The sequence below is a fragment of the Aethalodelphis obliquidens genome, unplaced genomic scaffold (genome assembly GCF_003676395.1).
Source record: "Aethalodelphis obliquidens isolate GAN/ISIS:26980383/991018 unplaced genomic scaffold, ASM367639v1 scaffold8, whole genome shotgun sequence".
In the NCBI taxonomy this organism is placed as follows: Eukaryota; Metazoa; Chordata; class Mammalia; order Artiodactyla; family Delphinidae; genus Aethalodelphis; species Aethalodelphis obliquidens.
In genome coordinates this window covers 11697781-11713357 of record NW_020837952.1, presented here as the reverse complement: position 1 = coordinate 11713357, position 15577 = coordinate 11697781, and the positions used below count along the sequence as shown (strand labels likewise).

Sequence of the window (15577 nt, the reverse complement as noted above, 5' to 3'; positions counted from 1 at the left end):
AAAGGATCCTATCCACAAATTTAGTGCCCAGAAGTCTGTGTAGGCACAATTCCATTACATGTGCACAGAACAGCGCTTTTAAAGAAAGATAACTGCAAAATGAAAATCTAACAACAAAAAAAATAACTCTCAACTTCAGATAAAAAAAGCATACTCTAGTCCATGTAAAAGTAATATTTCTCTTAAACAAATTCAGAAAACAACTCAACGTATTACAGCAGATAATACAAGGCTAAAAGGTAAGACAGCCAGAGTATCACTGAATATCAACCACAATTGTAATGCTCATCTCCAAGACTCTAATGCCACTTTTAGAATGACTACTAGAGGCAACAAACATCAAGACATCTAAATTACAAGATCTATTGTAAGTGTTCCGTACTTCCCTCCCCTCAGCTCTTTCACCCACTTTTTCTTCTGCCAGGTCTCAAAGGTAACCTAGGTCACTAATGCTTTTCTCACCTGCCCACATTTTGATTCTTAGGCACTTCATGTTCTACCTTTTCTAAATGCATTGACCTTCGGGGCAGTGACGTAGCCATACAATTATTCTGCTTTCCCCATGGTGCCTAACAGCAATATCCTAACAAAAACACTTAGTGAATTGTGTTAGACAATCATTCAAGTGATTTTAATATTTTTGCCTGAATTGTCTAGATTTCAGTGGCACCAATGACTTCTTAGATTTTACGACAATGGCCATAATTGTCCTCTTGGGTATTACCGATCTGGCCTAATTCACTTTTGAAGGCAACTGTCCTATTTTCCTTTTGTTGCAGAAATTATAGAAGGAGTGTTCAGTGGGGGAAGTAGTACCTCTCCTGTCAGTTCTCCCCCACCCTCCCACTATGGAGGAGGTGAGATGTGACATACGAGAGGGAGAAAGGATGGGTAGCCATGAAGAAATCCCAGCCTTCCTGGCACCTAGTTCCCATACACTGAAGAGCATCTCTCTGCTGTCAGGCTCCTCTGACAAGAATTCTTTGGGGCCACTCCACAGACACAATGTCTTGAGTACACCCTGGCCCACCTACCAAAAGGCAACTGTTATGTTTAAACAGCTTATAAACAAAAGCTTTAGTATATAAGATTAACAATCAGGAATTCTGACTTCGGGGCCTGAAGCAAAACTGCTTCCCAAGAATCTTCTCCAGGTGTCCCATACACAAAATTAACATCTACATTTCCAATAACTGAGGATGACATTTATTAAAATGTTATTACCATAACTGAGCTTTCCTTTGATCTGGTATTTATTGAGGACACCCAAACACTGCCTTATTCTTTCCCATCTGTGGCTTTTTGCTAATACAAATTACTTAAATGCCTGACAACGGATCAACAAAAAAGTCAATTGTGCCAAGTAAATGTCAAAAACATCAAGATTGGAAAGTTGCACTTTTGATAAGGCAAATTCATCTTGTAGGAAACTGTCAACAGTAAAAATGTTCAGTAGATAATTTTCATCGGTGTGTACAGAAATGTAAAAGTGAAATGCGAAAGTGAAAGGCTAATTTTTAATACTGGAGATTAGAGCAGAAATATAACTATGGTACTAAAAACAAGTTGGCTGAGGGCAGTATTTTCTCTTGTAATTTAGCAAACAAGAATAACATATAGAAGTACCTTTATATCCAACAACAAAATGTTCCTACTATGTGGGCAACATATAGTTCTGGATGAAATTTACTTTAAAAGCAGAAGATAAACTGTGAATACTTTATCTGTATACTTCAGCTTCCTATCTGCTGATCCATTAAAGTTCAATAAATTACTGGCAGAATCTGTAATACTTTTGGGCACAAATTAACAACTGTTGATCCCCTATAAAATGTTAAAAAGCGTAGTGGGAAAGATGACCTGTCGGATGAGAATTAGCATGGCTGGCTGAATGGAGTATTTTGGAAAATGAAAATTATTATACTACAATTAGAATTTTATTAGTTTCTCCATAAATCAAGATTTGACATAGCACCCAAAGATTTTCATCATTTAAAAGAATTGGCTTTTAATAAAGACCTGAATTTTCTTTGATATCAAGAAAGCAAACTCCAAGAGCCAACGCTCACATATTTTATGCATTTTAAGATTCAACGTAAGGTTCTATACTGTCCTTCCCACAATGAGGCAGCTCCATCCAGATGAGATCAGATTGAGCAAGGTTCTCTCTCAAAGCTAAACCAAACCAAACCAAGGCATACTTATTAGATAACTTTTGAATTACGAAAGCATCAAACTCCTCCTGAAGGGGACAAAAAGGATTCGGTTGGCTTTAGTTTTTTCTCCTTATATGTGCCTTTTTCTTAGTAAAGAATTGCCTTAGTTTTTTTCAATTATGCATCAAAAATTAAACCGCAGAATGTTTGTGATTACATCACAAAGCTAATTATTCTGCACAAATCAAAACCGGATCAGTTTTCTAAGAAAAGTACTAAAATTTACCACCAATTTCTCTCAGTGAAATTAAAATTTTAGAAATACAATCATCTTTTCCACCCAGACTTCAGGGTATTTGGAATACCGAGTAATTTCATTAGTTTTCCAAACTACATTTTTTTAATAAAAATTGGATCTTCCTGCTTGGCGTAGTGGTCCCTCACAAATCAAAATGAGCAATCTTAGATTTTAAACTCAAAGTATCCAGAAACCACACTTCTAGCTCCTACCTAGATCCTTTTCTCCCACACTGAAATGCAATGATATAAATGATTACAACATGAGAATCAAAAGCCAAAAAATCCCACCACACCGGCAGAATTTGAGCCCCCAAAGTTAAACTAGAAAGAAAAAAAAAGCACAGCACACTGTAAAGAGAATTTATTTGCCTCATACATTAAAAAATCTCAATAGTGCATTTAACTATAAATTCAATCTTCTTATTCAAAGAGTTGCAAAGTTTAAACAGAAACTTTTAATTGCTTTGGGTTTACACATTTTAAAAACTCTTAGATTTACCGAGAGAACATATTAAAAAAAAAAACAGATTTGAACTGTTAAGGCATAAACTTTGTAATTAATGGGTCTACTATTCCGCCCCTAATGCCAGTTCTGCACAAGATACCTCACACCACTCCGACCCACAGATAAAGAATGAAGTAAAATAGGTACAAACTAAATCTTGCATCAACTACTGAACGAAGCGGTAAAATTATTTAGGGTGGAAAAGTTATGTGTCAATCTCTCTCACAATTGCATTCCTTCCTTTTCGAGCAAATACCGAATCCAAAGACTTAGGTCTTCCCCAGCTTTACAAAAGTCCCCGTCCACCCCTCTCCCCGCAGTCCCTTCCTCCCTCCGGGAAAATGTACAACTAACGGTTTCCGTGGTGGCCGGCCCTGCCGGGGCTCGGCGGGCTGCCCCCGCGCCCCGGAAAACAAAGGGGATTCCCAGCCATTGTCCTCCGCGGCGCTGAGCATCACCAGCACTAGCAAGGCAGTAGCTTGCGCAGTTATCTCCACAGCGGGCAATGTCACAACCCGACCAACAGCACAAACTACTACCTCAGCCAGGGCCATGGTGTCAGGGAGGCACCGGACCACGCTGAGGCGAGCGAAGCGACTCCGGCGCTCCTTCGTCCATCCTCAGCCGCCGACGTCGGCCCGGCGCCCCTGCCCTTCCCCGCCGCGCCCGCAAGACCCCGCCCAGCGCCGAGCCGCTCGGCCGCACCAGGCGTGCCCCGGGAGCTCCGGGCATCACAGCGGCGCCGGCGCCCGGGGGAGGCCGGGCCGGCGTCCTCTACGTAACCGACAGCTCTGGAAAGAGAAAAGGTGCGGAGGGGTCCTAGCGGAGGCACCCGCTCGCTCCGCCGCCCCGAGGGGACGCCGTCCCCCGGGCCACTCGAAAGCATGAAATGGGCGGCAAAAGCACAGCAGACGCCTACGGGACCTGGACGGTCCCCGAGAGGCAGCAAGCAGCGCTCCCGCGCTTCGCCCGTCGCGCTCCCGCCACGTCTCCGGGCTGTGCCGCCCGCTCCCCTCCCTGCGGTGGGGGCTGGGCGGCGGCTGGGCCCCCACCGTTGCCGCGCTCCCTACACCCGCGCGAGGCCGGCTCTCCGCCCGGGAGAACGCCGGAGCGCTTCCCGCAGAGGCAACACCGACTCCGGCGCCGCAACCAGAAACCACGGCACAGCCCAGAAGTCCCCAGGCCACCGGCTCCCCAGCACCCTTCGGGGAAATCTCGTGCACCTCTGCAGGAGGCGAGAATAAAACAAACAAAAACCCCGTAAAACTGAAACCGGGCCGGGCGGCGGCATGGGTGGCAGTGGCAGCGGCAGCAGCCGGCGAGCGCGGACACACGCCCCGTCTCGCGCTCCGCTGCTCCAGTGAGTCCGGACGAACCATAGAGATCACTTAAGGAGGCTCGCGCGCTACTCCCACCACGTGACCGCCCCGCCAGGCCGCCCCCCGCGCCGCCATCTTACATCCGGGACCGAGGCGGCGTCCCTTTTCCCCGACTTGGCAAAACTTCGACGTGTCACTAGAAATCAGCCCCCAAAGGGGGGGACCCCGATTCCACGTCACCAAAGTGCTGAGGCCGTGGGCCATTCCCCCCAATCCGCTTTACGGGGCAAAGAGGAGCCCCTAACTTCTCTCAGTCTTTGCCCGCAAAGAAAATGGCGGCACTTACCGCCGTCTAAGTGGACACGTTGTCTTCTGGCCGGGGTTTAAAGTTTCTGGCACCTCCTTTCGCATCCGGCAAGGACACCGCCACATGCGCTCCACCCCGCGGCGTGGCCGCCGTGCTACATTACGCAGAAAACCGGCGGGAAAGCTGCTGCGCAGCTTACTTTAACGCGCAGGCTCCTGGGACTTGTGGGTGGTTTCTTTTCTTTTTTTTTTTTTTTAAAGGCCAAGTTTGGGAAAAGGCCGACTGCCGTAAGCCCCATCTGCTTCGGGGCAGGCAAGTTACTTTTTGTCTCCCATTTTGAGACTTTCTGTGAAGTTAACAAATCATTGTGAAGAAAAAGTAAACAGGGGTTGCCAGTTAAGATACGGAGCGTCTAGTTAAATTCAAATTTCAGATAAACGAATAGTTTTTTAGTATATGTATGTCCCATACACACACAAAAAATTGTTTATTTGAACTTCAAATTTAACTGGCGTCCTATATTTTTATCTGCTAAATCTGGCAATACTGTTAGTCATCACGCTCCTGAAAATCCAGACCACATAACAAAAGTAAGGAATGGAGGAACTGAAGAGTGTGTTCAGATTTGGAACTGACTCTGCGTGGAGACTTTGATCCCTTCACGAAGGCCAGAGAGCTGAGGTCCAGACTCCAAACTACGCACAAGGGACATCCATGTGCTTTTTGGACAAGTACGTTTTCTATTCCTTTAAAACAGCACAATCTAATTTTGATAACATCCTCTCAGCCAAAGAATTTCATGCAAATTAAAGATTACGTAACACTGGGTTTTCATTTCTATTCTATATAGTATTGGTGATGGGACACAATTTCTTGAACAAATTTTCAAATTAAAAGGCATCCTGCCTGACATGTTTCAAAACAAAATTTGTAATATGCAAATTAAGAAAATAAAATATACTTGGTTTATTTGGGCTTTTTTGGCTGTGCCACTTGGCTTGTGGGATCTTAGTTCCCTGCCTGACCAGGGATAGAACCCAGGCCCTTGGCCGTGAAAATACAGAGTGTAACCACTGGACCATCAGGGAATTCATTAAAATATACTTGGGGGGCTTCCCTGGTGGCGCAGTGGTTGAGAGTCCACCTGCCGATGCTGGGGACACGGGTTTGTGCCCCGGTCCGGGAAGATCCCACGTGCCGCGGAGCGGCTGGGCCCGTGAGCCTGTGCTCTGCAGCGGGAGAGGCCACAACAGTGAGAGGCCCACGTACAGCAAAAATAAATAAATAAAAATAAAATATACTTGGGTATGCCCACAAACTGACCGATCTCAATGTCATGCTTGTACGCATTTTAAAGCAACTGCTAAAGGCAGTTTGCCTGCGATGTCCAATCTGAACTACTTCCAATTAACAATATGTATTTTTGTATATATTGAACATACTTGCAATTAAGTGCCTTACTTGACAAAGTTGACAAAATTGACTGCATCACAGTGATGTTTACCACAAAGTCTGTAGAAACTTCACTAATAGTTTATGATTCACACCACCTTGTTCCCATAAGCAATGATTGGGTTGCCATGGCCGTCATCCCCCACTGCTCATTCACTGTACACTGGACCACATTATCCTCCACCATAGCAAATGTCATTTGTCATAATGGTCCAGATATTCAAATGGTCATCAAACAGTTATTTGGTCTACAGTATACAGATACATTAGAGCAATAAAATTTCCAAATAAATTTAGTCATTACACTAATTGTATCAGATTCCTTTCCACAATTAACCTGTTTTTGACAGTGTTGACGCCAATGTACTCATCATCCAGACACAATGTGCTGTTATCAACTCTTTCTTTTCCTCCACCCATAATATCCAGAATCTAATCATCCTTTCCTTTCCTAATGTGAGCATGCTCACCTTATCAATCCTTCACCATGACCTCACAGCAGAAAAATTGCAACAGCTGTAGCCTACCTTAGCTCTCCCTGCTCTATACTCCTTCCACTTTATCCTGCTTATAACTGCAAGTTTATCTTCCTTAGTTTCATAATACACTCCTAAAAATAATCACTCCAAACTCCTGCCACCTCAAATCTAAATTATTCTGCTTGGCTTTCAAGGAATTTCATGAACGGGCCTCAATCCTTTACCATCAACCTTGTTTCACACAACACATCGAAATGTACTCTCTCTGTTTCCTCATATCTCAGATATATGCCTTGCTCGCATTATTTGTCTTTACCTGAAATACCCTCAAATATCCTTTGGACCCAACTAGCTATCAGCACCTGGAACCCTCCAATGACTTCTGTCCATACAGCAAGGATACAGTTATGAATATACACAATAGTAGGTTCTCACTATGCTGTGGTTGTCCAGTAAAAGACAAAAAAACTATCTTTTTGTGAGAAGGTATGGGTTTTCTGACCATTTCTTGAATGACGTGGGCCAAAATTTTTGTTCTATGTAACATCCACCAGGTACTGTGTGCCCTGGGACAGTTCTTCACAACACTCCTTTTTAAAATCCTAATAAACAACTCTATGAGTTAAACACTACTATGAACTCTATGTTACAGATGAGGAAGCCAAATCAGATTAATTAACCCAAGGTCACACATCTAGTAAGTAACAGTGCTGAAATTTGAATCTAGGAAGTCTAGCCCCAAACTCTGGGCTCTTAACCAGTAAGCTACTGGTTATAATATAACCTCTTATAACAAACTACAAATCAGTAAGATGTTTTAAACTCTCAGACCAAATAAAAACCCAATGCAGCTCTGGAGGTCCCAGTCATTAGACAAATCTTTTTTTCACAGTACTTCATAGTTATGTTCAAGTGTTTTTGTCCCAATTCCTATTCATAGAAATAGTAACTGTCTAAAAAGCATTTTCAATTTACTTCAGTAAGGCTTGGATTTTAATGAAGTGCGGATCATTTTTGTAAAACGTGAATCTAGCATGGTGTAGAAAAAACTGCTTTTGAAATAAGAGATGCTTATTCAGGGACTTCAGCTATGTGTCTCTAAGTAAGTCGCTTGACCCGCTAAACCTTGACTTCCTCCTCTGTAAAATGAGTAAAATTAATACCTTTCTTGCAGGAACTGCTGTGAGAATTAAAAGGAATAATATAGGCAAAGCCCTGGCTGACACATACTAGGTCCTCCAGAAATGATGATTAAAATTAGAAGTTAGAAAAATTACTATAACTACACTTAACTTCTGTAAATACTATGGAGGAATCTTTCAGAATACATTTATTACGCAAGCCAGGTTTTCAAGAAGGAAATTTTAAAACAAATTATTTGTCTTTGAGAGGTGGAGGGATGGTCTGTCATTGCTATAGGTAGGCAGTTTCAAAATTAGCCTCACTAAATTAAAAATAAATAGGAGGGCTTCCCTGGTGGTGCAGTGGTTGAGAATCCGCCTGCCAATGCAGGGGACACGGGTTTGAGCCCTGGTGCAGGAAGATCCCACATGCCGCAGAGCGATGAAGCCTGAGCGCCACAACTGCTGAGCCTGCGCTCTAGAGCCCACAAGCCACAACTACTGAGCCCCTGTGCCACAACTACTGAAGCCTGCAGCCTAGAGCCCATGCTCTGCAGCAAGAAAAGCCACCGCAATGAGAAGCCCACGCACCGCAACAAAGAGTAGCCCCCCGCTCTCCATAACTAGAGAAAGCCCGCACACAGCAACGAAGACCCAACACAGTCAAAAATAAATAAAATAAATTTAAAAAATAAATAAATAAATAGGAGTGCTCATAAAACTAAAGAGATAATTAGGAGAGTCTAATCCAGATGAGGATTATGTTCTTTACTTGACCTAAAATTTTAAGTTATAAATCTTTCTTTCTAAACTGCTGATATTTCATAATGTCCTTCTGACTGTATATTCTTTTCTTCATTTTATATATTAATAGTTTCAACAAAGGTCTCAAAAACACATCTCCATTATTATATTTTATGAAAGTTTTTCCAAGTTCATACAAATGTTTCAATCACTTATGAAGTCTTTAAACAGAGGCAATGACATGGGATGTCACTGAAGTGTTGAACCTCGTGGGGATGAGGATGCAAACAAAGTATATGAAAGAAAAAAAATGAATAATTTATCAGGTCTGAAAGTAAATTCTCAAAGTGGTTATGACTTTAAGTTATACTGAGAAAACTAGTACTGCTGCAACATAATTAAAAACCTAGAATCATGCTGAGTGGTAACTGTAAAGCAAATTAAGGATCTATGTAATCACAGCCGTATCTATGCAGTTTTTGCGAAAAATCTATCCTAGGCCACAAAGAAAATTTGGGTTTGAAGCCAAGAGACTTTCATGATTATAATACATAACTGATACATCTCAACAACATAAAAATTGCAAGGAGGAAGTGTAACAACAGCAGTATTACTTTCAAGAACTGTGTCGGGAACTAAAAAAGAATCTCACAAAATTAGATAAATATATCCAGTCTGACATAAACACCATATGGTAACTGCCTTAAGAGACAGGAGTTGTATGTTATGTGTTAAAATTATGACACAGAGGTAGTAAAAGCTGGAAAGCAAATGCAATTTGCACAGTTGGGTCTGAAGTCTAATATTTTATTTTTCTAGATAAAAAGAATAAGATTGCAATATTATAGCTTTGGAGTTTTTCTCCATCTAGTAAAAGTTCATGGAAAGGAGCAGTTGGTATTATATTGCAGCAGTTTCCCACAATGGTGACATGGTTTAGCAGATCTTCCCTGGTGGCACTGTTTATTGAATGTTTAAAATAAAATTTAATATAGCCACATTTGCAGCAACTGAAAATGATCTCAAAATTCTAGAGTACAATAATTTTCTTTTTTTCTGAGGGGCTAGAATCAATCCCCCAGTGTGATTAAGAATGTTTCAACTGACCTCTGTATCATTACAAGCATCAACCATATGGATACCAAATACACCCAAGAAAGACTTGAAGATGAGTACTATAACATTCCAGGTCTTCTATCAAAGAATACTGCTTTCAACAGAAAAATAGAAACAGCTGAAATACATGGGCAATATGCTGCTTCTAAGTCCTCCTTGAAAGTAGGCACCATGCAAATATTATAAATCAACGAATATTTAGATAACATAAATAGTTCAAAGTATCTGCCTCCAAAAACAAAGACCTCCCCCCAAAAGGACAAAAAAACCAAAAACTCATGAATGAGTCTAAAGACTCCCTTTTGAGAAAAGTGGTATGATCTCTCTATTTACATAAAAGACATGATTGTTCCAAGTTTAGCTGCTGAATTCATCATATTTATAGCAATCTCATTTTGTGAGCATCCTGGCTGCCGAATCTTGTAGATTCGGAAAGATAGTAGGAGCTATAGCCACATATTACTTTAACTTGTTCAGCTATTTTGAAATGGCAGGGGGACTCCACCTTTGCAAAAAACCAACAGTGGCCAAAGTAGAAGGTATTTCCAGAGTCTCATTTAATAGAAAGGCAATTGGCAGTGGCTCTACCACTAACAGCTGTTTCTTCTGAACAGATATAGGTGAAATTAGAAGAAAACCTGGAAGAAAAGAGGCAGAGAATGAAAGAGAAATGAGAGGAGAAAAAGAGAAACTAGGGGAGTGTATAAGAAAGGAAATAAGGTAAACATACAATTTAAAAAAGGAGAAAAGGGGAGAAAAATATATAGTCAAAGATCTCAATTAATAGTACAGTAATAAATTTATCAAACAACTACCCCAAGAATGTCATTACCAAATCAACTCAAAATTCAAACTATTTTGTTTTCTCTAAAGAATAAGTGAGTAACTCATTATCATCTGTTTTAAAGATAAGAAAACAGAGGCTTTGAAAAGTTAACAGGCTTGAAACTAAATAAGAGGCAGAGCCTCAGCTTCTCACAGCCTCACAATTCCTCAGGATTACTAAGAGTTGTTTATATTCACAAAAGGATCACAACATGCTCCTTATTTAAAGAGAGCCAACACTGTTAGACATTCAAAATTACTAGATTTGTAAGAAAGTGGTATTTATCTAAATCCTCTGAAATAGTTTTTATATAAGATAGACATTATAACTTTCTTTCCCAATCTATAAAAACTCTTCATTCAAACTGAAAGCACTACTCTACTTACCAGAGATTAAAAGCAAATTTAATTCAAGTGATTTTGAAGCATTAAAAACTGCTTTCCCATAGTATATAAATTGGTAACACACCAGGTGGTATGAACTCCTGGTTCTTCTCACAAATGGTTAAAAAAAAAAAAAAAGCAAAATTCACTCTAATAATGTAGATAAGTACAACCCTGCAACACTAAGCATAGTAAAATGTGGTACTTTACACAAGATGAGCATATCTGCCCCAAAGGCCAAACCTGATAAGTAGAAATCTAAAGAACATACTAGGCTGCTGGCAATGCTTTCATGAGACCATTTTTGTCTACATTTGTGGTAGTTTTCCATTAAAAAAAAAAAAGTAATCAACAACATTCTCGGCCTGGACATAGATTAATTCTTCAGAGGCTTCTACATCTCCATGATTAATTTCTATAGCAATCACAGGTACTGTGAATCACAAGAACTGTGCCTTGGCTAGCCAGATGTCACATCACCTACAGCAGACTCTTAAGGATTTGGTTGCTCTCTGAATTATTCTACATTTGAGAAGAATATATTAGTCATTATATAATAACTACACTGTCATTCATTAACACAGTGTAACAATGATAACCTCATTAATACTCTTGAGTTGACTCTTTGGCCCAATGGTTACCTAGGACTAGAGGTACCAAACTGTGATGATGAACAAAATACTCTAAGGTTACAATGAGAAAGGACAACCTAGTTATTGGCCTGCTACAGAATTAAATTAAGTGAATGTTATTCATCACAGTAAAATATATGTGCTGAATTGTTCATCTCTTCCTTCTGGTACTAAATATAATTTAAGGAATATAGCAAGAGATGAATAATAATCACACAGGGGAAAAATAGGTAAGAAACAACATAGCTGTTAATAAAATTTTAAATGAAAGCAAGTGAAAAGTGGGTCTAAGCCAGACTTTTATGCACCTAACAGGCTTCTCAGAAATCAATGTTACTCACAAAAGTATACAGTAAAACTAACAAAACTTAACACTAGTTTTTATAAAGAAATACGAAATAAGAAACTACAAAATGACCTTTTCCTTTTTGGCATTATAGGAAACTAAAAAGTACGTTATTCAAGTTGAAAATTAGTTTGTCTCCTTTTTAGTGGAAAAAATAGCTAGAAAAGGACTTTAATCCAATTGTTGGCATATGCCAGCTGTCCTGCAATCCATATAAGACAGGTACTGTCAGGGACAAAAGGTGATTACGTGAGGCTTAAAACTCATTGTATTTATAATATGTATCCCACAGGACATTATTACTACTGTTTCAAGGACCAGTCATACTCTCAAATGTGCTATAAAATGATCTTAGCTTTGGGAGCTTCCTTTTTGAATCTTCTAGCATCTATCAATAGTAATCTCACACAGCCCAGTTCTTCTAGTAACTAAAGAAGGCAATTTATACCAACAAGACAAGGGCAATGTGTTAACCTCCCCAGGGATCAGGATATTTTAGAAAATGCAGCCTTGACTCAAGGGAATGAATTGCTAGTAGTGATTCTTGGGGGCGGCAGGAGATATTCTGGGAGGAAAACCCTGTCAAATTATACCACGAAGTGGGCAGCCCACTTTGCTTGTCACTAAGACTGGGATGATTACCATACTATATGGTATTTACAAATTCACTATATTTATGCCTTTTTTTTTCTGTAAGGCATGGTCCTAGTATTGAAAACGAATACAATGTTAGCTAAAACTACTCAGTTTATATAAATATATGCTGCATACCCTTGACTCACATCTAACTTTCACTGGAGAATAATTATTCTGATTGCAATTGATCTGTTATTTCTCAAGAACAGACATATTTTTACTTCATGTAAATTCATGGCAATATTTTTAACGTGTTACTGAATTGGAACACTACCCTTCTTATTCAATTTCAACACTTTATCAGTGATATGCAGATTTTTCTAATTCCCAGTTTAACATATCCAAATACAGAAAATAAACTAAATACACAGATTGAATTTTTTTTTCCACAACTTTCTTTAAGGAAATGCTGAAGATAGAAACTAGGAAATGCCATATTTTACCTTAATTTTAGGTGAAATTATAAAATAGAAATTCATTAATTAGTGTTAAGAAAAATAACATCCCCTCGGAAAAAAAAGACCTTATCACATGTTTACAGATACTAGTGCAAATTAAATAAATACACAATTACAACAGCCTCAACACTGTATCTAATTCATTACTCAATTTTAATATCCTCTTATAGTTTTATACTTATTCTAGAGAGGCTGAAATTTATAAATTCTATTAAAATTAAAGGCCTTCCAGAACACTAAAATAATACTAAGACCATCGTAATTTCTTACGAATAATCATTTTTAAACATCTTTGAGTCTTCACATAAATAATTATGAAAATTTAACTAAGAAAAATATAATATCATAATCCATTAAAGAAAAAATACAGTGAGCTAGGCCAGTCAGTTTTTTAAGAAATAATTAAGTTAGTGTATTCAAGAGCACTCTTCTTCTTCACTAAGATAGGAAAGTGAAACAAAATTAGCATTTTACTCCATGGCAGAAAGTTTACTGTACTTCTAAATGCTTCACATCTCTAAAAATACACTTCTCATTGTTTTAGAATACACACATATTTTATATTTGTGGGTTAGCACAGTTATTTGCTTCTTGAGAATATGTTACAAAATGAAGCACTCAAATGAACAAAACCTCACTGCAAAATTTTAGGAAATCTAAGATTATCTTGCCTGGGTCATATTTCAAAGACAGTGATCAATGTTGTTAGTCAGTGGGGGAAAAAAAAAAGATCAGTAGAAATATAAAATAGTCTTTAAAATCCAGACAGCAAATATAAAAAGAGACAGACTTAAGTGAAATCTGGGAAAGATATTTAAAGAAATGAGGTATGATGGAGCCATAGTGCTACAATTTATCTCAATATATTAAGTTTTAATAATAACCTATACTTCAAAGTTGCAATATCAGCAAATCATAAACTATCTGCTGCTGTGTTCTCATGACCTTTCTGGTCAGATGTTTACTAGTCACTAGTAAATACATTTAAAATAAGCATTAAGCTAACTGCGTGATCATACGATAAGCATATCTGCCACTTAAGAAGGCAAATTATAAGTAAAAATGTAAGCAAACAATTTTGTATTAGTAATAAATACAGTTTCAAGCATTTAACATTATCAATATTTTAAAAATTTAAATAATAAATGCAACTATTTTATACAGAACTGTACCATTTATTATACACACAAGTATATCAGTTCCCTTTGTTTACAAAGGCTGGTTATAGACAATATGGAATGTTACAGTACCATCTTGCATAAAATTTTAGTACAATTTTGTACTAGAAAAGGGGTGCAAAAACACCAGCCTAATAAATCTGACAAAATGAAATATCTTTTCTTTCTTTTTAAAAAGTACATCATTAACACATACACCACAAACTGTACATAAGCTTACTTTTAAATCACCAACTGAAGATATGGTAGCAGGTATGCTGTAGTATTAACTATCTCTCCCATCAGTTTAATTTATTAAAGGCTTGCACTGCTACTCATTCAGGAACCTTTGTTGACATGTAAGCTTGTAATATGAATTACTTAACTCAGGTAAGTACAATTTAAAGGAGGCTAACAACAGCTGCCAAGAATTATTTGTAGTAAGAAACGTCCTTCTCACAGAAAATTCACTGAGGAGCAAACATTTTTGTATATCATTCTTCTTAAGATTTATTGTAGCTGGTCAAGATTCTCCATTTTGAACTTTGGATGCTGGTGGTTGCATGAAATCCTTAAAAGGAACTAGTGCCTCTTTAAGTGCAGAGCAGACTTCTGAAGATGAGCAGGTGATGCATTCTACTAAAGTTGGGTATAAGGCAATTACTTGTGCCCAGGTATTTCCATCAACTGTAATGCAAAAAGTATAAAACCTCAAAAAAGAGTGGATTGAAATGGCAGATTATCCAGTTAACATAAACACAATCCTTTAAACACAATGCAAAAAACAAAATCCAAAATATGGAAATTCCTCAAGCTTGTACCTTTTCTTTCTTTAAACTTTGGAAGACTTCCTGCAATATTTAATAAGGTATGAGGGAAAAATATATGATCAGTGTGAAGAATCATCAATACCACCAAATTTGACAAAGTACATTTAAAATGATACTTCAATATGTGAAGGTCTTGGAAGCTAAAAAAACAACTCAGAATAATTCAAACCTTTGTCATTTTCAGTATAATAGCCAAAGAAGAAAGTGTACTTTTCAAGAACAATTAGAAAACAATTCAACTTTTTATGCAGTTATATGCTAAAAATATACATATATCTTAAATAATTTTCCTAATAATGTCCTCAATATTGATTTTAACTTCAAATGACCACACATAGATCCATTCTTCTCTTACACTGTTTGCTAATCTTTAATGTATCTGACTAGGTTTAAGCTGTAGTGGGGAGGGACATTTCTGCCTTCCTCATCACTATTATGAACAGCTAGTACAGTTATATGTTATTTGGTGAATGAACAAAAGTGTTGTATTGGGCTTCCCTGGTGGCGCAGTGGTTGAGAATCCGCCTGCCGATGCAGGGGACACGGGTTCGTGCCCCGGTCCAGGAAGATCCCACATGCCATGGAGCGGCTGGGCCCGTGAGCCGTGGCCGCTGAGCCTGCGCGTCCGGAGCCTGTGCTCCGCAGCGGGAGAGGCCACAACAGTGACAGGCCCGCGTACAGCAAAAAAAAAAAAGTGTTGTATCACAATTACTTTGTGATTTCCTTATACTCTGAGATCACATATTACATTTCTATTTTCCTATAAGTACTGTGTGTATTGTTGAGAGTGCAATACACGATAAAACCTGA

The 15577-nt window shown here is 38.8% G+C and overlaps 1 protein-coding gene across 4 annotated transcripts in view; it reads right to left on the bottom strand.

Annotated features, from left to right (window-relative positions):
* Window positions 1-10682: 10682 nt before the first annotated feature.
* The window catches only part of MON2 (MON2 regulator of endosome-to-Golgi trafficking), a 124189-nt gene continuing 119294 nt past the window's right edge, over window positions 10683-15577 (bottom strand). For all 4 annotated transcript variants that reach the window (XM_027106885.1, XM_027106886.1, XM_027106887.1 and 1 more), the window contains one exon: window positions 10683-14624. In XM_027106885.1, coding sequence (XP_026962686.1) covers window positions 14461-14624 — 164 coding nt within the window. In that variant the 3' untranslated portion in view covers window positions 10683-14460. The remainder of the gene's footprint in view (window positions 14625-15577) is intronic.